A 23,376-nucleotide genomic window follows, 5' to 3' on the forward strand; every position below is an offset into this window, starting at 1 on the left:
TAGTTTTGTTTTTCTTGCTATAGAAATCCTATAAGAAGATGGAGAGCTCCAAAAATAATATGGTCTCAGAACTAAAGTTTAAGAGGAACTATTAAGGGATGCGTGTGTCACATGTCATTGAAAGTATTTATTAATGAGTAATATAACTGCACTTGGCAATTTTTTGTAGAGACATTATGAATGTCTTGAATCCCAGAAAGAATGCTTGTAAGTGAATAGTGTTTGACATGTCATTAGTAGTAATTGTGGAAAAAAGACATATGTTCAAATAACTTTCTGCTGTTCAGTTTTTAGGTATTCTAATGTATGATGAGTGCTGGTAAGGAGAATGTTTAATCCCAAAGTGCACTTCATTTCTTAAATTAGGAAAAAAGAACTTCTTTCAAGAGATGATTTGGAGTTACCATGGAGACCACTTTATGAAATGTTGGAGAGGATATTGTATTCCAAAACAGAACACCTTGGATTAAATTGGTTTCCTAAGTAAGTTTTATTTTATTGTAGTTTATTGAAGTAATTGCTTTGGTTAAAGGGGTCTTTAGAACACTGACAATGTGGTTGAAGATTATTTTTTAATATTTAGATCTTGATATACCAGAAACGAACAAATATATATCCAGACTTTTTATACATTCATGGAAATAAAGGGTAAAAAAAAGACATTATATCATCTTGCACATCCCTCTGACAGTGAATAATTATTTATGATATTTCTTTATTTTTCATGTACTTTATCAAGTTCAGTTTTAAGTATGTCAAGTGATGCGTCTTCAACTACTTCCATTGGGAAAATAAACCACAGTCTAATAAACTTCAGTGATACATTTTTATTTTTTTTAATGAAATGTCCTTTGTTTAATTCCATCTCACAACAAGAGTTAGGAATAAAAGAAATGAGGGGGAGGAAGGAGGAAAAACAAATTCAGAGCTTTTTGACAAAAAAAAGTTTTTGAAAACCAAATTGAAATAAAAACTGCAGTTTCAACTGAAATTTTTCCATTTATGAGTTAAAAATTCTCATTTGAAATTTTTCACAGGAAAAAAGTTTTTTGATCAATGATAGTTGTAAATGACACACACTTTTCCATAAATTTAGAAAAGAACCCTGCCTATGATCTGTGTGTCATGAAGAAAAAACAACCAAATTATTGATGTAATTATATTAGGGAAGACTTCCCTCTGAGATCTGATAGAATATTTTTTTCAGACTATATATAATTATTAAAGGGAAATGGCCAAATTTAAAAATTTGCTCTTCTCTTTGAAAATTGTTTATCTACTGTTTTTTCAAGTAATACCTAAAGGATTACTATATTTAAAAAGTCAGAGGAAAAATATAATTAGTTATGGAATTACCAACACCTAGTGAAACTGATTATATGCAATTTACCCCTTTGAGTCGAGTTTTTCCTTTGCTTTGTGAAAAACCCACACAATAACGGGGGAGAGAAAATTTGGAGGGGCGGGGGGCTGTAAAAGCACAAAAATTGGAAGGAGGATTCCAAATGGAGGTGATATATTGACTTTTGCTTGTAATTGACTAGATTTGAAGTTTATGGCATCCCGTTTACTATGCAGTGCGATGTGTTCTCATATGGTGTTTTTGCAACATTGCTGAAATTTTCAAATTTGAGTGAATTCCTTTTGCTGTCTATGAAGGGATAATTATTTAAATATTGCCAGGATCATTTAAATATTTTCTGCCTTTAGAGTTATTCTTACACTATATTTGTTGATAGAACTGTTGTTTTCCATGTCATGTTTTACATCTTTCTTTTTTACATTCAGTTCATATCGACCAGGCTTGTCTTCACCTAAAACATTTGTGCTTAATGTTTTACATAGGTGGTAAGGATAATGTTTTTTTGTTCAGCTCTGGCCGATGTGTTATCTTCTGCATGTTCTGTTAGACTGTAACACTTGTCACACAGGTGTAACTTTCTGCATAAATAATTGTATTGGAAAACCAATGTTAACATTACACCACTATTTATGAGAATGTCGCACTGTATTTAAACCTTTCTAATTGTGGAAAAATATACTGTGTGTGATGTGGCTGAGAAAAATGGCTATCTGCTAATTATTTTAACCAACAAACATCAAAGGGTAAAACACTAGGTTTTTTTAATGTTTGAATAATTATTACTTGGAATACGCACAAAATGTGTATTTACATAGCTTTAGAAATGCATGTCTCTTAAATGAATTTAACTTTACTACAAAACATTGAAGTTTGTGGAAAGTGGTTGAGAGCAAGGATAGTGGTACCAGAAACCACATTAAGGAGAAAAAAAAAGTAGAAAAGGCAGTATGAAACAAATGCGCCTAGCAGCCTGACAATTTTGGCTTCTATGGATTTTTGTTAGTGAAAATTATTTTTTAAAACAGGTTATAAAAATGTAGAAATCATTTGTACATATGTTAAGTATAAAATACAAGTAACCTTCAGAAAGAAATTTCAGTACGGTATTACTTACTCTGAGGAATCATAGACGTGTAAGTCTGGAAGGGACCTTGATAGGTCATCTAGTTCAGTCTCCTGCACTGAGGTAAGACTAAGTATTATCTAGACCAGGGGTTCTCAACCTTTTTCTTTCTGAGGCCCCCCCAACATGCAATAAAAACTTCATGGCCTACCTGTGTCACAGCAACTGTTGTTCTGCATATAAAAGCCAGGGTGGATGTTAGGGGTAGGAAGCAGGGCGCTCGGGCCCCACATCATAGGGGGCACAGCAAAGCTAAGTTGCTTAGGCTTCAGCTTCAGCCTTGGGTGGTGGGGCTCAGTGTCCTAGGCTGCAGTCCCTTGCGGTGGGGCTTTGGCTTTATGCTCTTCGCAGTAGAGAGTCTAATGCCCACCTTGCGTGGTGGCCCTCCTAAAACCTGTTCACAGCCCCCCAAGGGGCCCTGGATCCCTGGCTGAGAACCACTGATCTAGACCATCTCTGACAGGTGCTTGTAGGATTTTAAGAACAAGTTACTAAGTCCCATTTGTGCTGCTGCGTGGCTAATGCAGGCTAGACCCTCCCTGTTCTGACACCGCACTCCTCCCCAGAAGCTGACTGGGAGCCACCTGAGGTAAACCAGTGCTCCAACCCCGCATCCCAATCCCCTGCCCCAGCCCTGAGACCCCCCAAACCTGGAGCCCCTTCCTGCACCCCAACCCCCTCATTCCCGGCCCCACCCCACAGCCCTCATCCCTGCACCCCAACCCTCTTCCCTATCCCTGAGCCTCTCCCACACCCCAAACCCCTCATCCCAAGCTCCGTTGGGTCATGGACATCATTAATTTTCTTCAACTGGTTTGCCAGAAAAAAAGTTTGAAAACCACTGGGTTAGATCAGGGGTGGCCAAACTTACCATCTGAGCCACATCTGACAATCTTCAGACGTGTGAGAGCCAGGGCGTGCCTGCTGGGGCTTGGGAGGCACCACAGGCCTGAAGCTCCGAACCCCAGCAGGCACGGCCCACAGGCCTGAAGCCCCAAGCCCCTTCAGGTGTGCCTCGCAGGCCTGAAGCCCCAAGACCCCTTCCCCACTGAGCAGAAGCTGAAGGGGACACATGGGGGTCACACGTGACCCCAGATTTTTTTATTTTTTTTTGTGGTGCTACCAGCCTCCTCCCTTCAAGGCAGCTGCTGGAGCCAGCAAGCTGGGAGCTGCGGCCATGGGGAGAGGCAGCAGCAAAAGCTGAGAGCTGCAGGGAGAGTTGCTGCTTTTGCTGCTGCCTCTCCCCATGGAGCTAAAGCAGTGGCCTCTCCCTGCCGCTCCCAGCTCTTTGCTGCTACCTTTGCATGGGGAGCGAACACCTGGGAGCTGCAGGGAGGGACCACTGAAGGTAAGAGGGTGTATGTGCCTGGGGGGGCATGACTCAAGCTGTTGGGAGGGGGGCACATGTCTTCCACTCTCAGCAGGCACGAGTCATCTCTGGCAGAAGCCTCAAGCCCCATCACTCTTGCTGCAGGGCAGAGGCGCTAAGCCTCTCCCCCGCCCAGTCTGGCAGGTGAAGAATGGGGAGAGCCTGGGGGGGCTCTGTGAGCTGCACTTTGACTGTAAAAGAGCCACATGCGGCCCGCGAGTTGCAGTTTGGCCATCCTTGGGTTAGCCAATAATGGAGATTTCACAACCTCCCTAGGTAATTTGTTCTAGTACTTAACTACCCTTACAGTTAGGAAGTTTTTGCTAATATCTTACCTAAATCCACTTCGCTGCAATTTAAGCCCATTACTTCTTGTCTGGTCCTCAGTGGATAAGGAGAAGAATGTATCACCCTCCTTTTTATAACCTTTTATATACACCTCTACCTCGATATAACGCTGTCCTTGGGAGCCAAAATATCTTACCGCGTTATAGGTGAAACTGTGTTATATCGAACTTGCTTTGATCCACCGGAGTACCCCCCCCCCCCCGAGCACTGCTTTACCGCGTTATATCTGAATTCATGTTACATTGGGTTGCGTTATATCGAGGTAGAGGTGTACTTAAAGACTTATGTTCCCCCTCAGTCTTCTCTTCTCCAGACTAAACAAACCCAGGATTTTCAATCTCTCCTTGTAGGTCATGTTTTCTAGACCTTAAGTCATTTTTGTTGCTCTCCTCTGGACTTTCTCCATTTGTCTACCTCTTTCCTGAAGTGTGGTGCTGAGAACTGGATGCAGTACTCCCATTGAAGCCTCATCAGTGCTCAGTAGAGTGGAAGAATTACTTCTTGAGTCTTGTTTACAACGCTCTGCTAATACATCCAAGAATGGACATAGGCTTTTTTTTGCAATCATATTATATTGTCGACTCATTTACTTTGTGATTCACTATAGCCCCCAGATCCTTTTCTGCAGTACTCCTTCCTACATAGTCACTTCCCATTTTATATTTGTGTAATCCTTTCTAAGTGTAGTACTTTGCATTTGTCTTTATTGAATTTCATCCTGTTTATTTCAGCCCATTTCTCCAGTTTGTCAAGATCATTTAGAATATCCTCCAAAGCACTTGCAACCCCTCCGAGCTTATTGTCTGAAAACTGAATAAGTGTACTCTCTATCCCATTATCCAAATCACTTATGAAAATATTGAGTAGAACTGGACCCAGAACAGATCCCTGTGGGACCCCATTCAACATGCTCTTCCAGCCTATCTCTGAACTATTGATAACTACTCTTTGAGTACTGTTGTCATACCATTTGTGCATCCATCTTATAGTAGGTTCATCTAGGCTATATTTCCCTACTTCGCAGTGTATTTCACTGTTTTTGATAATTAGTAAAATATAGACAATATCAGGCTTTTAACCAATTCCTTTTATTTTTAAATAAATGTACACTCAGTCTTGGAAGAGTATATAAAAGTTAGATATTCCAGGTTAGAGAGATCATATATCCTTTTCCACATAAAGAAAATAAACCCTACAGTATTTAAAACATGTCCAGGGGTAGGGCTTTACCTGGCTTTTCTTTTTAAAGGTAGATACGTTACAAGACTGCTAATAATAAGCAAGTCTGTCCACTTTTTGTAATGAGGAAGGAGAGAAGGACTGGTTTAAAAAAATCAAAGAAAGTTTAGTAGGATTTAAAAAATGATCATAGATTTATATGGGTAATATCCACAGTTAACTTTATATGGGATATTTATAAAGGATACAAACCTTCATGCTTCAAGACATTAGCCAACTATTAAGAAGAGTTAGGAAGAAACTTCCCCAGGAAGTTATTCCTTAAGTCTTCATTACAGAGCCTTTGCCCTGGGGTCTGTTATACAGTTCGGTCGATGTAAGGCAGCTTATGTTGACCTAACTATGTCAGTTTCCATGCTACAGCCTTGCTCCCGCTGATGTAAGTGCCCCATTACACTGACATAACTCCACCTCCATGAAAGGCGTAGGGCTTATATTGATATAGTTAGGGCAATGCAGTGTCCCTGTAGACACTGTGTTGTTTACACTTAGCTGTTGGCTGTCATTTTTATCAATTTCATGGCTCCATGCTGCAGTTGTGAAATTGACGAGAAAGTCCTCCCCACTCCCAGCCAGATGGCTGCCCAGGCTTCCTGCTCTGAGCTGGGCTGCCTCCTGTGCTCCTGGTTCCCTGCTCCCAGCCAGGATGCTGCCCAGTCTCCCTGCTTGAAGGCAGGCTGCTCCTGGAGTCCTGGCTCCCCGCTAGGAGCCCGGCTGCACCGAAGCTCGTGTCTCCCTGCTGTCCTCTAGTTCATTCTTTTTAGCCTGAGTTGTAAAGCTATGATTGTAAGGTTAAAATCTTCACCTATCCTTACTTAAGATCTGATGTAAAACTTGTGGGCCAGCAAGACAGGTCTGTGATTTCTGGCATCAGTAGATGAGTCTCATCTCCTCTTCTCCCTGCTTCCCTTTTCCAGCCTCAAAATTCTCCATTGCAATTCCTTTGCTTGAGTGCAATGTGGTGGTATTTTCCACACTGTGAATAATCTTTAACGTCAATCTTCAACAGCTTAGTATAAAATTATCCAGAAGTGCTGCTGATCTAGGCCTTCCTTGTTGCCTGGTGGAACTGCTGTCATCTAATATAATGGAAAACTGTCAGGTTTCAACAATTTGATTTTTCAAGTGCAGTGGCACTTCAGTCCAAAGTCTTTGTGTATTAGCAGAATTTGACAATTTGACTTTATTCCATTATTTGCAAAAGGTGGTTGGTCTCTTCTTTTTCTTGTGGCTATTAGAAACTGTTTAGTAAGTCACCAGCTTACCTTGCAGGGATGTTATGGACTCTGGCAATTTGTCAGTTCTGGATAAAATCTGCAAAATTCTGTCTTCTACAGAGTGCTGCTTAAAATGCATTCCTGTTGCTGGGGAGAGGGTGAGAGAAACTGCTGATTTGCACTGAACTCAGAGGTAGTGTTGCAGGACTGTAGATACTTCAAAGGCTTCACTGTGGAAAAAGTGCTTTATCCATTTTATATTCTTTTCTGTGAATTTAAGTGGAGTCTTATTTCTTTTGTGTAGGACTTCTCAGATGTACAGTATAGTGTTTACATGGAGATAACAGAAGGTATTTTAGCTGGACATCAGACCTTTTAGTGGACACTGATCAGTCTTCTCTTTATCCTGAGCAAGGCTCCACTTTTCTCTCTTATTTTTTGGTATCGTGAGGGTAGGGATGCAGTATTTGTTTTACTTTTAAGCAGTTGGTAAACTATTACAATACAATGATGTTCTGACTTCATAGAATATTTTTATTCAGAGAATGGCCTCTGACCAAAATGCAATCTAGCCACTGTCTACCATTATGTTAATTACAAAGCCATGTAAAAAGTGAAAATAGATTTCCTGTCGTGCCATTGATGCATGATTTTCCCTTCTTCATCGTTTTGAAAGCAGTTACTATTTTGCTTCAATTTAAAAAAAAATGGTTTGACAAAATTAGATGTTACACATGTGAAGCTTTCATGTGAAAATCGCTATTAAAAACTGTCATTGTTACTCTAATAAAAACAGTGTTACCCATAGCTAGGAAAACTTGTTCAGTTAGCTGTTGCTAAGTGTCAGGGAAGCTGTAGAAATAACTAGTGAGTTACAGTTAATTCATTTATTTTGTTTGGTTAGGAATGTATACAAATGCATTGGATTCAATTGTGCATAAACAAAAACAGTTTAGGATTTGGAGTCTGAAATGTACTGAAATATACTGCTCTTCATCTATCTTAAAACTTAACCGATTCTTATGTGATTTTTCTATTATAGTTTCAAGTGTCCATAAAAACTTTGTTGATTCTGCTTGTTAGTCCATAATAGAATGCAAGATATTACTGTTCAATACGGTACTAATTTTTCACTCTTGACTGAAGTACAATGAATACTAGAGAGGAGTAAGGAGTTAGAATCAGAAATTAAAGCAGTTTTAATCCTTGTGATTAGGTCTGTATGGAACAGAAGGATTAGCCACTGCATGTACACGGATGGTGTCTAATTGCATCAATACCATCTTAGATTTTAAACAATCATAAACTGACTGTTGTAATTACATTAGTCTATTTCAAGTACAGCATATAATTTTCTTTTTTGTTTTTGTTTCAGTTCTGTAGAAAGCGTTCTAAAAACACTTGTGAAAAGCTGTCGACCGTAAGTTCTTAACTATTTTCCAATCTTTCTGAAGTACATGCCTTTAGTATTTCTTTTCTGGAACGTGTTAGCTCCTTGGGGGGTTCTTTGTACTGTCTGTGCTATTTTCTTAAAAGTGTAAGCTTTCTGATCCACCCCTCCCTCCTCTTTCCAACATAACATTTAGCATTTATAGTTGAAGTTTCAAAGTTGAACTATATTTGGTAACTTATATTTGGTAAAAGCTTTTGTTCTAATGAAAAATCATTTGTTAATATTTTCTGGACAAGCCTGTTTTATGGAACTAATTTTATTTCACCATTTGAAACCCACATGATACACTTTTTTTAATTAGAGCTGAAGTGATGCAAATACATCAAGTTTCTATTATTTCTTCTCTGGAAATATTGTTTAACAATCTTTCAAGTGTGTGCGTTATCTGCTTAACATTAAAAGACCTACTTTTGGGCCAACTTATGGAAGGGAGTGGGGCAGGTGGGAAGAGGGAGAAGAGTGTAAAACATTGTTTTGATAAATTTTGAATCCTCAGTCATTTTTCTACATTTGTTGTCTCAAATGTATCAATTTGAGTGATCTTTTACTTTTGGGAGAGATTTTTTATTTCGTTTCCTCAACCACATGTTTGAGCCTGAGATTCCTGTGGTATGTTTTTATAGTAACATGTTTAAAGTGAAATCAAAAGGGCAATAACTAAGGGCAGCACTCTTCACAATGTCAAAACAAAGTGTGTGTGTGTGTTTTAAAATACACTATCTTTTCCTCTAAGCTGAAATCTTAATTGAAAACTAATAAAAAGTTAAGCGGAAAGCCACATAGCATTTAAAAAAAAAAGAAAAAAGGCCAGGATATCGTTAGATAAATCCTAAACCAATCTTTATAATATGTAGCCATGATTTTGCCTTTTTCCATATCACCTCAGTCATATCCACTATCCACAGTGCATATGCGCTCACCCTGGTCTAGTGTTTTCTATAGTGCTCTATACTAATTGACTTACAGGAGTCTGAGATATACAAGGAACGCAGTTGAGAGGTCTGGTAGCTCTTTTCTGGCCTATGTGAAATATTGATATTCACTGTCCACTTTCTTGTGAGCAGGTGATCCACATTATAAAACCATTGCCACATTTGGCATCTGTTAAGTATTACTGGCAGAGAGACCAAGGTTTGAATGGCTATTTAGAGGTAATCACCCCAGGTTGGTGTTGAGAAGCATTGGCAGGGCAGGGTGAGGGAATTCTGCACTGATGCTGGTTGTGCAGTACCATTTATTTATTTATTTTTTATTTATTTATTTAATTTGTGAGAAATGAAGGAATTTGGTTTTTAAGGCTGATAATCTAAGTTCCCTCTAAGCTGCACGGCTGCCTATTAAGCCCGACACAGGGGCTCAGGGCTGCGGTGGGGAGAGGCACCCCTCCCCACCGGCCCCAGCATGGACTTGCCCCAGACTTGCTGCAGCCAGGGGAGAGGAGCCCCTCTCTCGGCCTGGCCCAGCTCCACCAGAGCTGGTGGGGAGAGGTGCCCCTCCCCGCCTGCCAAAGCGCGGACCTGCTGCAGTGGGGAGAAGCGCCTCTCCCCACCAGCCCCAGCGGGGACCTGCCCCGGACTTGCCACTGCCGGGAGAGAGGAGCCCCTCCCTCAGCCCAGCCCAGCCATGCCGGAGCTGCCACGGTCTGGGAGAGGCGCCTCTCCTCAAGGCTGGCGATGCTGCAGTGAGAGAGGGCTGGGGGGAGTCCTCGCTCTCCACTGCAGCCCCGGGACAGCCTCTACTCCAAACCCCTCATCCCTGGCCCCACCCGAGAGCCCCCCCCATCCCAACAGTCTGTCCCAGCCCTGAGCCCACGTCCGCACCCCAGAGCCCGCACCCCCAGCCAGAGCCCTCATCCCCCCACACCCCAACCCTCTGCCCTAGCCCTGAGCCCCTTCCCACAGTTCGAACCTCTCGGCCCCACCCCCACCACATGAATTTTGTTATGTGCACCAATATGAAGGTGATGTGTCACACATCACTTCCATATTGGTGCGTATAACAAAATTCCTTCCGCACATGGATGTAAAAATTAGAGGGAACATTGCTGACAATTTGACATCTTTTATTAGCATCAAATTTACACTTAATATATTATGTATGTTTTTATTTCAAAATGAAAATGTGAAATTTGATTTAACTTCTGGAAACTCTTTACTCTAAATTTTGCATGGGTGAGGTTGAAGGAGTTGGTGGTATGGCTTTTAAGTAGCCATATTTTATCTGCATTAACTTTTTAATATAAACTAATGCCTATTCTTACTACGGAACAAATTGTAAATGCTAATTTTTACATGAGTAAGCAGCTCCTTCTTAGAAACGTTCCATATTTGTTATAGGGCTATTCTAGTCTTCCAGACGCACTTTATTAGGAGGAATCAAAACATTAGCTCTATTTCCATTAAAGTCTGACTTCAATGTAAATATCAGTTGTTTGTCTCACACAGCGTTTACACTGAAGCAGTTCTGTATCATGAGGATTTTTTTAGTTGTAAGAAGAGTAAGAAATTTTATTACAGTTGCATGCTTTGTAGAAATGATCCATATTTCCAGTCATCTCATCCATCAGACTTTTTTATTTTATTTTATTTTATTTTTTTTTGAAGGCTGGGTTGAGTGAGACCAGTAACCCATTTATTGGGTTACTGGTCTGGTTCTTATCTCTTTCTTTATAACGATATGGCCCTTACACCATAACATCTCAGTGCACAGTTTAGCTTTAAAATTAAAATTCATTGCAAAAATAAATAAATAAAGTGCAAATTAAGACTTTCCCTTCTTTAGGTATTTTCCAGAAAATGCCTCCATGGAGATGCTAGATGAATGGCGGCCTTTAATGTGCCCATTTGATGTTACCATGCAAAAGGCCATCACCTATTTTGAATTATTTCTACCCACTTCCCTTCCTCCAGAACTTCACCATAAAGGTTTTAAGTAAGTATATCTCAAAATTTTAAAGTTTATTTTTATTCTTTGTTGGGTAATACCACGTTACATGGCCAAAGCATTGCCTATTAATTGGTGGTTTATGAAGTTGCACATCATGCAAGTAGATTCATATATCGGTTCTGATAAATAAGTATATCTGGTACTCACGTCTTTTGAAATTGCATTGTAATGAACGTCATTCTAGGAGTGCATCTAACAGTTGTAATTTTGCTGCGTTGAAAATTGTAAGACTTTGACTTCTAGGGTAGGGAAGTAGGAGGTACCTTTGTTGTAGAACACCAGCTGTTACTTATGTTTCCAACCATCCATTCCTTTCTCCATACGAAAAATGGGAAGAGCTCCCCAGGATCACTACTCTGTCCTTTCAGCTCTTCCTTCGTTACACCACATGCTTCTTGGTATCTTGTTGCCGTTATTTAAAAAAAAAAAGTTTTTAACTTAAAATAAATTGAGTGCCTTTTTCTGAATTTATATAAAATACCATATACTCGTATCTCAGAGCTGTTTCAGGCTGTCACTGGAAGTCTCATTTAAATGGCTGTTGGATTGCACATCTCATTGCTATGCTTTTTCAAGCCTACCACTTCAAGGTCATATTAAAGCTGTTGCTCCAACCAGCTTCTGAACAGATCTTGACCAGAAGAATATGTAGGACAGCCTTTTTTTTTTTTAAAGTTATTATTGTTATCAAAGTATATATTACACCTCTACCCTGATATAACGCTGTCCTCGGGAGCCAAAAAATCTTACTGCATTATAGGTGAAACTGCGTTATATTGAACTTGCTTTGATCTGCCAGAGTGCGCAGCCCCGCTCCCCTGGATCACTGCTTTACGCGTTATATCAGAATTCGTGTTATATCGGGTCAGAGGTGTACCTTATTTTTCCAGACCTTGCTGATCTGGGTCTCTGTATATAGTTCTGTGTTTACACCTATAGTGACATCCTTTTTTGTTGTTGAGCATCTAAAAGTATGGATCTACTGTAAGGCAGCTGCTATTGAATAAGAGAATTTCTTGTAATTCTTTCTTTCTGAAGGTGTTTTGTGTTATATTGATCTCCGCTCAGCCACCTCAGAATTGGATTTTTCAACTATCTTGTAAATTAAGTACACTTCAGTCATTTATTAATCTTTCCACTTTTTCGATGAAAGCAGAGAATATTGGTTTTAGGATGCATCAGGCGAGGTATTTCCAGCAAAGATAAGGAGGTGTTAGTACCGTTATACAAGGCACTGGTGAGACCTCATCTGGAATACTGCATGCAGTTTTGGTCTCCCATGTTTAAGAAGGATGAATTCAAACTGGAACAGGTACAGAGACGTGCTACTAGGATGATCCGAGGAATGGAAAACCTGTCTTATGAAAGGAGACTCAAAGAGCTTGGCTTGTTTAGCCTAACCAAAAGAAGGCTGAGGGAGGATATGATTGCTCTTTATAAATATATCAGAGGGATAAATATTAGGGAGGGAGAGGAATTATTTAAGTTTAGTACCAATGTGGACACAAGAACAAATGGGTATAAACTGAATACTAGGAAGTTTAGACTTGAAATTAGACGAAGGTTTCTAACCATTAGAGGAGTGAAGTTCTGGAACAGCCTTCCAAGGGGAGTAGTGGGGGCAAAAGACATATCTGGCTTTAAGACTAAGCTCGATAAGTTTATGGAGGGGATGGTATGATGGGATAGCCTAATTTTGGCAATTAATTTGGCAATTGATCTTTGATTATCAGCAGGTAAGTATGCCCAGTGGTCTGTGATGGGATGTTAGATGGGGTGGGATCTGAGTTACCTCAGAGAATTGTTTCCTGGGTGCTGGCTGGTGAGTCTTGCCCACATGCTCAGGGTTTAACTGATCGCCATATTTGGGGTCGGGAAGGAATTTTCCTCCAGGGCAGATTGGCAGAAGCCCTGGAGGTTTTTCGCCTTCCTCTGCAGCATGGGGCACGGGTCAATGGCTGGAGGATTCTCTGCAGCTTGAGGTCTTCAAACCACAATTTGAGGACTTCAGTAACTCAGATATAGGTTAGGGGTTTGTTACAGGAGTGGATGGGTGAGATTCTGTGGCCTGCATTGTGCAGGAGGTCAGACTAGATGATCATAATGGTCCCTTCTGACCTTAAAGTCTATGAAACACTAAGATTAGCTAAGTTTCAGCAGCAGAGTTGGCATGCATTACTGCCTCTTAGAAGCCAGTGGTTTAGAATTTTGTGTTATGGTAATTTATGACTCACATTATTACCTAGAAGGCTTAGGGCGGGGATCAGTTATACTGTAAATGCCTTCAGAGAACAAGAATTATAGATAATTAGCTTTTTTTTTTTTGAGTCACTTCCAAGCCTTCCAGTTCTCCTTACTCTTAAGTTTCCTTTCCTACTTCGTTGTTGCTCCTTCCTTTTCTCTCCTCCTTTCTGTAGGTTTTAATAAAAAGTGCAATCCTGAGAGAGGAGGCTCTTGCTATTGATAGTGTGGAAAAAGTGATGAAGAATGATTCATTAGAAGAACAACCTTTTTGTTTTGCTAGAAAATAAATTAAGTTTAAGGCTGCGAGTCTGTCATGGAAATCATGGATTCCATGACTTTCTGGGACATCTGTGACTTCTGCAGCAGCTGGTGCGGCTGGTCTGGGGGCTGCTGCTGGGATAGTCTCGGGCCGCCATGCCCCCCCCCTTCCCAGCAGGGGTCTCGGGCCACTGCACCTCCCCGCCCCCCAGCAGCAGCGGGGGTCCTGCACCGTGCACTGCTACACGGCTTCCCTGCCCCCCCCCCCCCAGCAGCAGCAAGACTTTGGGTGTGGGAAGGGGCTCAGGGCTGGGGCAGAAGGTTGGGGTGCGGGAAGGAGTGAGGGCTCCGGGTGGCACTTACCTCAGGGAGCTCCCCGGAATTGGTGACATGTTCCTAGGTGGAGGTGTGGCCAGGCAGCTCCACGCACTGTCTCCACCTGCAGGTGGTTCCCCCAGCCAATGTGAGCTGCAAAGCCAACCCTCAGGGCTGGGGCAGCGCGTAGAGCCCCCCGGCCATGCCTCTGCCTAGAAGCTGAGGGACATATCGCTGCTTCTGGCGATCTGCGTGGAGCCAGGAAGGGAGCCTGCCAGTCCCACCAACACCCCCACCCGCCTAGTGGCTGCAGGAGTCGCAGGCTGTGTCGCCCCCCTCTGCCCCAGAGCACCCAACATTTAGTCAGGGGTATATAGTACACGTCATGGACAGGTCACGGGACGTGAATTTTTGTTTACTGCCCGTGACCTGTCCATGACTTTTACTAAAAATACTCGTGACTAAAATGTAGCTTAATTAAGTTACACCTGTAATATTTCTTATGAATACATGAACTATATGGTGGCTTCTCCTGTTCATACGTATTCTAAGATGCACTCACTCACCTCATTAAACTTAACTAGCTGAATGAAGTAATTCCTCTGTAGTTGGTTAAAGGTATGGCAGTTACAAATTTGGGAAGCCTGAGATAATGAAGACCTGGAGAGATATGAGAGATATGAATGTATGTGCATGTATTAAATGGGCTTTAGAAGAAGGATTTTATTACATTCACATTAGTAAATTTACTGCAACCCCCAACTTCTCCATCCTCAGTCAATTACACAGATTCCATGGGACACCACAGATCTTCCCAACCCCCACTGCTTCCTTCTCCAGCCTCCAACCCCAGTATGCCCAGGTTCCCTTTATGAATTCCCCCTCTGAACCTTGCCCCCCCTTTTAAATATTCCCCCTTCCCTATTGAGCAAGTCCCCCATTAGTCTCAAGAACTCCTTTCCTATCTCCCCACAGATATTCCCTGGGTGGCCTGGGTGGGGGGTGTTGCAGAGTGAACCCATCCTGCACTTATCCCACAGCAGCAGCTCCTGCAGCTCCTGTCCTGCAGGACTAGCTGGGCTGAGCTCCATGCGTAGTGACTGGATTGGAGGCTGGGGGTGTGATTATGCCCCTGAGAGGGGCCGGAGGGAGGCCTGGGTGGGATATTGCCAAGTGAGACCATCCCACACTCACCCTGCTGCTGCTGCTTCTGTCCCACTGGGCTGCCTGGGCTCAGGCAGTCACTCAGTTTTGATCTCTTCCCCTCCCCTGGTAATGTTGGAAAGGTGGCTGGGCCAAACCTGAGAAGTGCTGTGGACCCTGTGCACCAGGTGTCAATGCCCAGAGCAGGAGCCCAGCAAGCCCACCTGAGGCAGGAGCTGCTACTGCAGGTTGAGTTTTTCATTTTATGTTTTTTATGGTTTTTTGTTTTGTTTTGTTTTTGTTATTTTGCCTTTGCAAAAACTATATGGGCCTCTAACAATTACTTCCCGTATCTTATCTCCAACACTCCTGTTAATACACCCCAGAACTATACAAGTCTTTTCCATAACTGCATCACATTGTTGGGTTATATTCAATTTGTGATCTACTATTAACTCCCTGATCTTTTTCAGCTGTACTACCACCAAGCCATTTGTTCCTCATTTAGTAGTTGTGCATTTGATTTTTCCTTCCTGAATGTAGTACTGTGATGCATGACCAGAAAGGGTTAAACATCCTACAGGATGAATGACTCAAATTCAACCCTTAAAGAGGTATGGGAGATAATGTTTGTGTTTTTGTGTATTTACATATCATAGAATCATAGAAGATTAGGGTTGGAAGAGACCTCAGGAGGTCATCTAGTCCACCTCCTGCTCAAAGCAGGACTAACACCAATGCCAGTCAGTAGTGGGGAAAAATACTTGGATTAGTGAAAATGAGACGAGGAGAAAAAGTGCTTGAAACTGCCTAGTAGAGTGGAGATGAAATGTGTGCCTGATGAAGGAGGAGAGGTTGGTGCAGTGCTGAAATGACTGGCTTGATTTCATTTTCTTGCAGGCTTTGGTTTGATGAATTTATAGGCCTTTGGTTTTCAGTTCAGAATCTTCCACAATGGGAGGGGGTGAGTATTTACTTTTCCTAATCTTGTAGAGTAGCAGTATATAAATAAAGCTGAAATGTGCTTGTAAATAAACGTGAACTATTTAACTTGAACACTGTCACATCAAGTTCCATTTTTCCTCCCTTTTCTCTAATGTGGGGGAAAGAGGTGGTAATTCCATGACCCCCAACAAGCTGTTGCTGATTGAGTAAACAAGCCAGCAGTTTTGCTTGTTGGGCAGTTGATAATTGCTCTCTCATGCAGCTTTCCTTTTTAACCTTTGGAATGTTAGCATTTTCCAGACTACCAGTCAATCCCTATGGGAATGCAAAGGGCTATTGTGATACAGTTTATAGTTCCATGAAATCCCACCAATATAACAGAATCCCATAGTTCAGTATCCCTAATATGAAAGATAAATGGGGGTAGAGTTTTGTTTGTATTTTAATCATGAATATTAAAAGAAGTAACAAGTGAGGTGAGGATCTCCATGCAGGAAGTGTAATGATTTCTCAGATATTTACATTCGGCTTCTTTAACTCTTTATTTATGCTCCGTGTGACATTGGTGAATGTGATCTTAAAATCTCTCTTGCTGAGGTGAACTGATATTTTGCCTCTGTGGCCACTGATGAAATGGGCCTACAGTTCTTCTGTTAAAAATGTATGCTATGGAATATTGATCTGTTTTGTTTTTTCCCCCCCAGCATCTAGTAAACCTTTTTGCTCGCTTGGCCACTGACAACATAGGGTACATAGACTGGGATCCATATGTACCAAAGGTAATATCTATTATTTTTACAAGTGATATTGTTTACCCTGCAATAATATTACACTGACCCTGAAGATATATTTCAGTGTAGGCCAATACCAAACATAAATATTCTCTGTAGTCTCTGTTTTGGCCTCGTATAACCATATTTTCAAGCTAGGTATATGCAGTTGAAAATCTGAATTAATTCTCTGTGTATAGCTTTGGGAGTTGGCAGCCTTCATCAGTTGACTCAAAAGGGTATTACTGTATTGCACCACCCTTCTGTAAACAATTATGCATGTGAATAACTTTAAACGCATAAGTAATCCCACTTGCAAGAATGAGGCCAAGTATGGAACCCCTTTTGAATTAGTTGATGCACAGCACATATGCGCTGAATCTCTGACTTTTGATTTCAAGCTGTTCATAGCATTTTAATACACCTCTACCCCAATATAACGCGACCCGATATAACATGAATTTGGATATAATGTAGTAAAGCAGCGCTCGGGGGGCGGCTGCGCACTCCGGCAGATCAAAGCAAGTTCGATATAATGCGGTTTCACCTATAACGCAGTAAGATTTTTTTGGCTCCCGAGGACAGCGTTATATCGAGGTAGAGGTGTATATTAAAATCTTCTGGTGTAAACCAGATTTTGCCAACTTGGATCAGATTTTGAGGTAGCATACACATTTTCAAAAGTCCAAAGCTATTTTTGTTTCACACAATTCCAAATTGGAGTTAATACTGATATAGTGGTATGTTTGCTTTTTCTTTGTTGTCACAATGGTCTGAACACTACAGAATTCAGGCCAGCTTCCTTGGAAATAGTCCAGTTGCATATTGGTACTGAGAAGGATCATATTAATGGCTTTGTGAGGCTAAGTGTAAGTTGTAAGAATACCAAAAAGTTGGAAAGAGTATTTTGGCCAACATTTTTATGTCTCTTAAACTGCTGGTTCATATAGTCACCTGTCCCTTCTTACTGAGAAAACAAGTGAAATTGTGTGACTGATACTTTTAGATATTGCTTGCTTTATTTATTTTAGGGAATTCAGACACAGCTTTTTTCACTGGATATTAAACATATGAAATAAATATCCAGAGAGCTACTAGTCTCATAACACAAGAACTAGGGGTCACCAAATGAAATTAATGGGCAGCAGGTTTAAAACAAACAAAAGGAAGTATTTTTCACACAATGCAGGAAACCTGTGGAACTCCTCTCCAGAGAAGTTTGTGAAGGCCAAGACTATAACAGGGTTCAAAAAAGAACTAGATAAGTTCATGGAGGATAGGTCCATCAATGGCTATTAGCCAGGATGGGCAGGGATGGTGTTCCTAACCTCTGTGTGCTAGAAACTGGGGAATGGGCGACAGGGGATGGATCACTTGATCATTACCTGTTCTGCTCATTCCCTCTGGGGCACTTGGCATTGGCCACTGTCAGAAGACAGGATACTGGGCTAGATTGACCTTTGGTCTGACCCAGTATGGCTGTTCTTATGTTCTTAGTCTCCTCACTTCTAAATGATTATCACTTAAATTTTGAATCCTTCATCTAGGGTAAATATTAACTTCATCAGTCTCCTCAATAATTTGGGTGCTTTATTGCTGAAATTTGGTCTCTCATGAAAAGATTAAATCCAATTTCTCTCGTAATATAAACACTTGTTCTTCTTCGAGTGATGATCCCTATGTGGAGTCCAATTGCGGGTGCACATTCACGTCATGCGCCAGAGCCGGAACTGCTCATAGTACCATCTGTTGACCCGCACGTTGGTGGCCAGAGTCACCCTTCAGACTGCAGTGGACTCCAATGACACTGTCTCCTGCTCCCTAGCCTCTAGGGTAGTGCTCCTTTTGACCTACAACTTGCAGTGTGACCCTCTTACCAAACCGGTCCTTCTCCCCACTTCTGTTCTCACCTCCCTCATTTGGTGGTACAACCCATCCTGGCGGGCATCCCATTCATGCCTCCAGTGCCATGCACCACCCCCACCACTGACGCCTAGCTGGCAAGCTGGGGCACGCATGTGGACGGAGACGCAGCCAGGGCCTCTGGTCGCCCAGAGAGGCAAGAATGCACATCAACGTTCTTGAACTTCGCGCCATTCACTTAGCTTGCTGAATGCGCCTGCCACTCCTCCGCTCCTGCCATGTACAAGTGCTCTCCGACAACATGCAACGGTTGTCTATGTCAATAAATAGGGTGGGGCACGTTCCCCCTCCTGCTGTGCAAACGTCATCCTCCTCTGGAATTGGTGCCTCAAACACGACATCACTCTCCATGCTGTGCATCTTCCTGGCACGAGTAACTCTCTGGCGGACACTCTCAGTCGCTCCTTCCATGCCAGCCACGAGTGGAAACTCCATGACCCCACAGTCCACTCTGTTTTTTCCCTGTGGAGGACACCTCGCTGGGATTTCTTCGCCATGACAGACAATCTCAAACTTCCTCTCTTCTGTTCCAGGGGAGCCCTCAGCCCGGGATCTCAGGGCGAAGCCCTTCTACTTCTTTGGACCACCTTCCCTCCACTGTGTCTACCCGCCCATTCCCCTGTTTCCACAAGTCATATGCAAAATACAATGGGATCAGGCGACCGTTGTCTTTGTGGTCCCCCACTTGGCCTCATCAGTACTGCTTTACAGACTACCTCCTTCTTTCCATCTGCCCCCCAGTTCGCCTCCCCAATATTCTGACGCAACCCACAGCTGCATCCGACAGCCCAACCCCAGCCCTCTTCACCTCATGGGCTGGTATTTGGATGGAGCTCGTGGATACGCACGGCATGCTCTGCTCTGCTTCCATCCACGACATCCTTACACACAGCAGGTGACTGTCCACTAGAGTTTGCTATCAGGTGAAATGGTGCTGCTTCACCATTTGGATGTGTGACCATGGCTATTCCCTGGATGCTATCTCCATGCCTGTTGTCTTAGTCTACCTCCTCCACCTCTGGTACTCTGGCCTCGCCCACTCTTCCATTCATGTATACCTGGCGGCACTCAGTGCCTTTCTCCCCCGCAGTGGATTGCTTTTCTGTCTTCATTCACCCAACTACTGTCTGCTTCCTCCGTGGCCTTCTCAATGCCTTTTCCTTGATCCGCAAGTGGACCCCTACCTGGGACCTCAGCTTGGTCCTCTCCATCCTTGCTAAGCCACCCTTTGAACCTCTCACCCCTTGCTCCCTCACCCACCTCTCCATGAAGGTGATCTTCTTGGTGGCCATTACCTCTGCACTATGCGTCAGTGAACTGATGGCCACGATGGCAGACCCTCCCTTCACTGTCTTGCACAAGGACAATGTCTCCCTCCACCTCCACCACCAATTCTTCCCCAAAGTGGCATCCCCATTCCACCTTAATCAATTCATTCATCTCCCCACCTTCTACCCCAAACTACAAACCACCTACAGACACCACGTGCTTCATTCCCTGGACATTCGTACGGTGCTGGCATTCTACCTTCAGCACACCTGCAGCTTCTGTGCTTTCTTCTTCGAGTGGTTGTTCATGTCCATTCAAAGTAGGTGTGCGTGTGCTGCGTGCATGCCAGCCGGAAGATTTTCCCCTAGCAGCGTCCGTAGGGTCGGCCCTGGCGCCCCCTGGAGTGGCGCCACTACGGCGCCCTATAAAGGGGCCCGCTGACCCTCCACCCCCTCAGTTCCTTCTTACCGCCGGTGACGGATAGCTGGAACTTCTCTTGCGCATAGCAAGTTTGCAGTGTCCTATCCTTATGTATAGTCCGTGTATATAGTTGCATTATAGTTAGCTTACTTAGATTGTTGTATATAGTTCTTCGTAGTTGGGGGGTCCCCCCCCCAAGTTTTCATCGCCCGCTGGGGCATGCCTGGGTCCCCCGGGTTTAAACTCTGCAAGGACTGCGGGAAATTCATGCCCAAGAGTGACCCGCACTCGGTTTGTTTGAGGTGCCTCAGAGAGAGCCACCAAAAAGACTGGTGCTCTATCTGTAGAGGCTTCCGCCCGAGAACTCTCAAGGACAGGGCTCAAAGACTTAGAGTCCTCCTGATGGAGGCTGCCCTGAGGCCACCCTCGGACTCGGAACCGGCCGAGGTGGTGCCCAGCACGTCTTCCTTGGTGCGGAGCGCCCCGGCACCGGCATCAGGACTTAGGGCCCAGCCCAAGTCGTCAAAGACCCAGCACTGGACGGAGTCAGGTCATAGGAAGTCGGCCTCAGTGCGGCACCGCTCACCGTTGCCGGTGCCCGCCAAGAAGAGAAAGCTGGTGAGGGAATGGTCACCCCACCAGGATCTGAGGCCGACACTGTCCGCGGGTGCAAGTGGACAGGCTGGGCTACAGCCCTCGGCGGCTCCGTCAACTCCTGCACCGCAGAGAGGGCGGTCGAGTCCGGACCAACCTAGATCCCCGGACCTCAGCGGAGACTTGTGCCTCCCTTCGACGCCAGAGGCATTCGAGGCGGCCTCAGGTTTGATGGGGCTCCCGGCGCCAGCCTCCCTGCACTGTAGGGAGTTGCCTACCGTGGTCTGTCCCCCAGTACAATCAAGGGGCAAGCCGGCCATGCTGTCGCCTCCCTCCCCACACCTCGCCGCTAAAGCAGCACCGGACCAGATAAGAGGCTTCCCGCTGCCTCCGCACCACTCTCCAATGGCACCAGGTGCTGCTCCCCCCAGGTCCTCGTACTCAGAGACCTCAGACTCAGAGGCAGACTCCTACCGCTCCAGCCGGTCGCGGAGCAGGAGATCAGTTTCAAGGGTGAGCCACCGGCGTTAGCCACAGTGGCAGCAACAATGGCAGCCGCCCTCGCAGTGGCCGTTTTGGACTCCCTGGGCTTACCACCAGTCGGTAGGCCAGGCGTTTGGTCCTCGATCAAGGTCGGCCTCTGTCTCCTTGGCGTCGGTGGCCCCGGCGCAGCTGCCTCCTCCACCCGCACTGTCGCCAGGCAGGGGTGTGCCATTTCCAAGTTCAGCACCCCCTAGCCGGGCACCGGCACCGGCAGCGACTTCAGTTCGGGCTCCGCAGGCACTGCCCAATACGCCAAGCCGCTCACTGGCGACCCTGGTACCGGTCGCGGTGCTGCATTTAGGATCGGAACCGGCACCGCAACCACAGTACCGTGTGCCGCAGGACCCTGAAGGGCTGCATGCACCGGAGGAAGGACCGATCCATGTAATTTCCTCGTCTTCCTCCCCGGACGAAGCGGTCGCAGGCATGGCTGCGGCACCGGACCTAGAGGACACTCGAATCCTCCAACAACTGCTCCGGTGAGCAGCTCAGAGCCTCGCAATCCAAGCTGAGGAAATCAAGGTGGACGCGGACCCTGTAGTAGACATCCTGGCTCCCTCAGGGCCATCCAGGGTGGCTCTCCCGCTGATAAAGACTATAGTGGATACGTCCTGCACCTTATGGCAAACACCAGCCTCACTGGCCCCCACTGCCAAGAGAACGGAGCGGCGCTATTTAATCCCCTCTAAAGGGCACGAACACCTGTACACCCCCCCACCCCACCCCGGACTCCCTGGTAGTGGACACGGCCAACCAGTGGGAGCGCCAAGGCTTTCAGGGGTCAACACCAAAGAGCAGGGACGCTAAAAGACTCGAGCTCTTTGGTAGAAAGGTGTACTCCACGGCGGGCCTACAACTCCACCTTGCCAACCAACAGGCAATTGTAAGCCGATATGGTCATAACACATGTTCAGCCATGTCAAAGTTTACGGAACTCCTTCCCCAGGACTCGAGGTCAGAGTTTTTGGCCCTAGTGGAGGAGGGGAAGCTGATTTCCCGAGCCTCTCTCCAGGCTGCCTTAGATGCGGAGGACTCAGCCTTGCGCACCCTGGCCACGGGCCTGGTCATGCGGCGGGGAGCCTGGCTCCAGGTCTTGGGCCTGCCCTATGAGGTCCAGCAGACAATTCAAGACCTCCCCTTCGAGGGGCAGATGTTACTCTCAGAAAAGACAGACAAACGTCTGCATAGCCTAAAGGACTCGAGGGCCACGCTTCGCTCGCCGGGATTGCATACCCCTACGGCCCAGCGCAGACAGTTTAGGCTGCAGACGGCCCCACGCCCATACCAGCCACAGACTCGTCAGGAGCTGGGGCGCAGGCGGGGCAGAAATGGCAGGAGGCGTCACCAACGCCACCTCTCCGGCCAGGCGTCCGGTCAATCCATCGGGGCCTAGACCCCCTATTTGATGGTATGGTCGAGGGCGACCTACCTATCGAGACTCTGGATCCTTCTACCCCTACCTTTGGGTCACGTCTGCCCCCTTCTACCGTGCCTGGTCCCGAATCATGTCGGACAGCTGGGTGCTCCGCACAATAGAGAGGGGATATTCTATCCAGTTCTCCTCCCTCCCGCCCCACCAGCCTCCCTCCCCCCCCACCCCGTCCCTCTTCAGGGATCCATCTCACGAGTAACTTCTAACTCAAGAAGTGAAGTCCCTCACGGAGGCAGGGGCGGTGGAGGAAGTCTCTCGGGAGCTCAGGGGCAAAGGCTTCTACTCCTGGTATTTCCTAATTCTGAAGGCGAAAGGGGGCCTGAGACCCATCCTAGACTTGCGGTGGCTGAACAAGCTTGTGCGAAAGCTCAAGTTCCGCATGGTCTCGCTGTCCTCGATTATTCCCTCCCTGAATCCAGGAGATTGGTATGCCGCCCTTGACTTAAAGGATGCTTATTTCCA

At 44.9% G+C, this 23,376-nt stretch overlaps 1 protein-coding gene across 1 annotated transcript in view; it reads left to right on the forward strand.

The window, feature by feature from the left end:
• The window catches only part of PSME4 (proteasome activator subunit 4), a 230,265-nt gene that overhangs the window by 38,993 nt on the left and 167,896 nt on the right, over window positions 1-23,376 (forward strand). Inside the window, exons 3-7 of the mRNA XM_045009566.1 lie at window positions 367-483; window positions 8,035-8,079; window positions 10,894-11,043; window positions 15,919-15,982; window positions 16,668-16,742. Coding sequence (XP_044865501.1) covers window positions 367-483; window positions 8,035-8,079; window positions 10,894-11,043; window positions 15,919-15,982; window positions 16,668-16,742 — 451 coding nt within the window. The remainder of the gene's footprint in view (window positions 1-366; window positions 484-8,034; window positions 8,080-10,893; window positions 11,044-15,918; window positions 15,983-16,667; window positions 16,743-23,376) is intronic.

This window comes from Mauremys mutica, chromosome 3, assembly GCF_020497125.1.
Source record: "Mauremys mutica isolate MM-2020 ecotype Southern chromosome 3, ASM2049712v1, whole genome shotgun sequence".
Classification (NCBI taxonomy): domain Eukaryota; kingdom Metazoa; phylum Chordata; order Testudines; family Geoemydidae; genus Mauremys; species Mauremys mutica.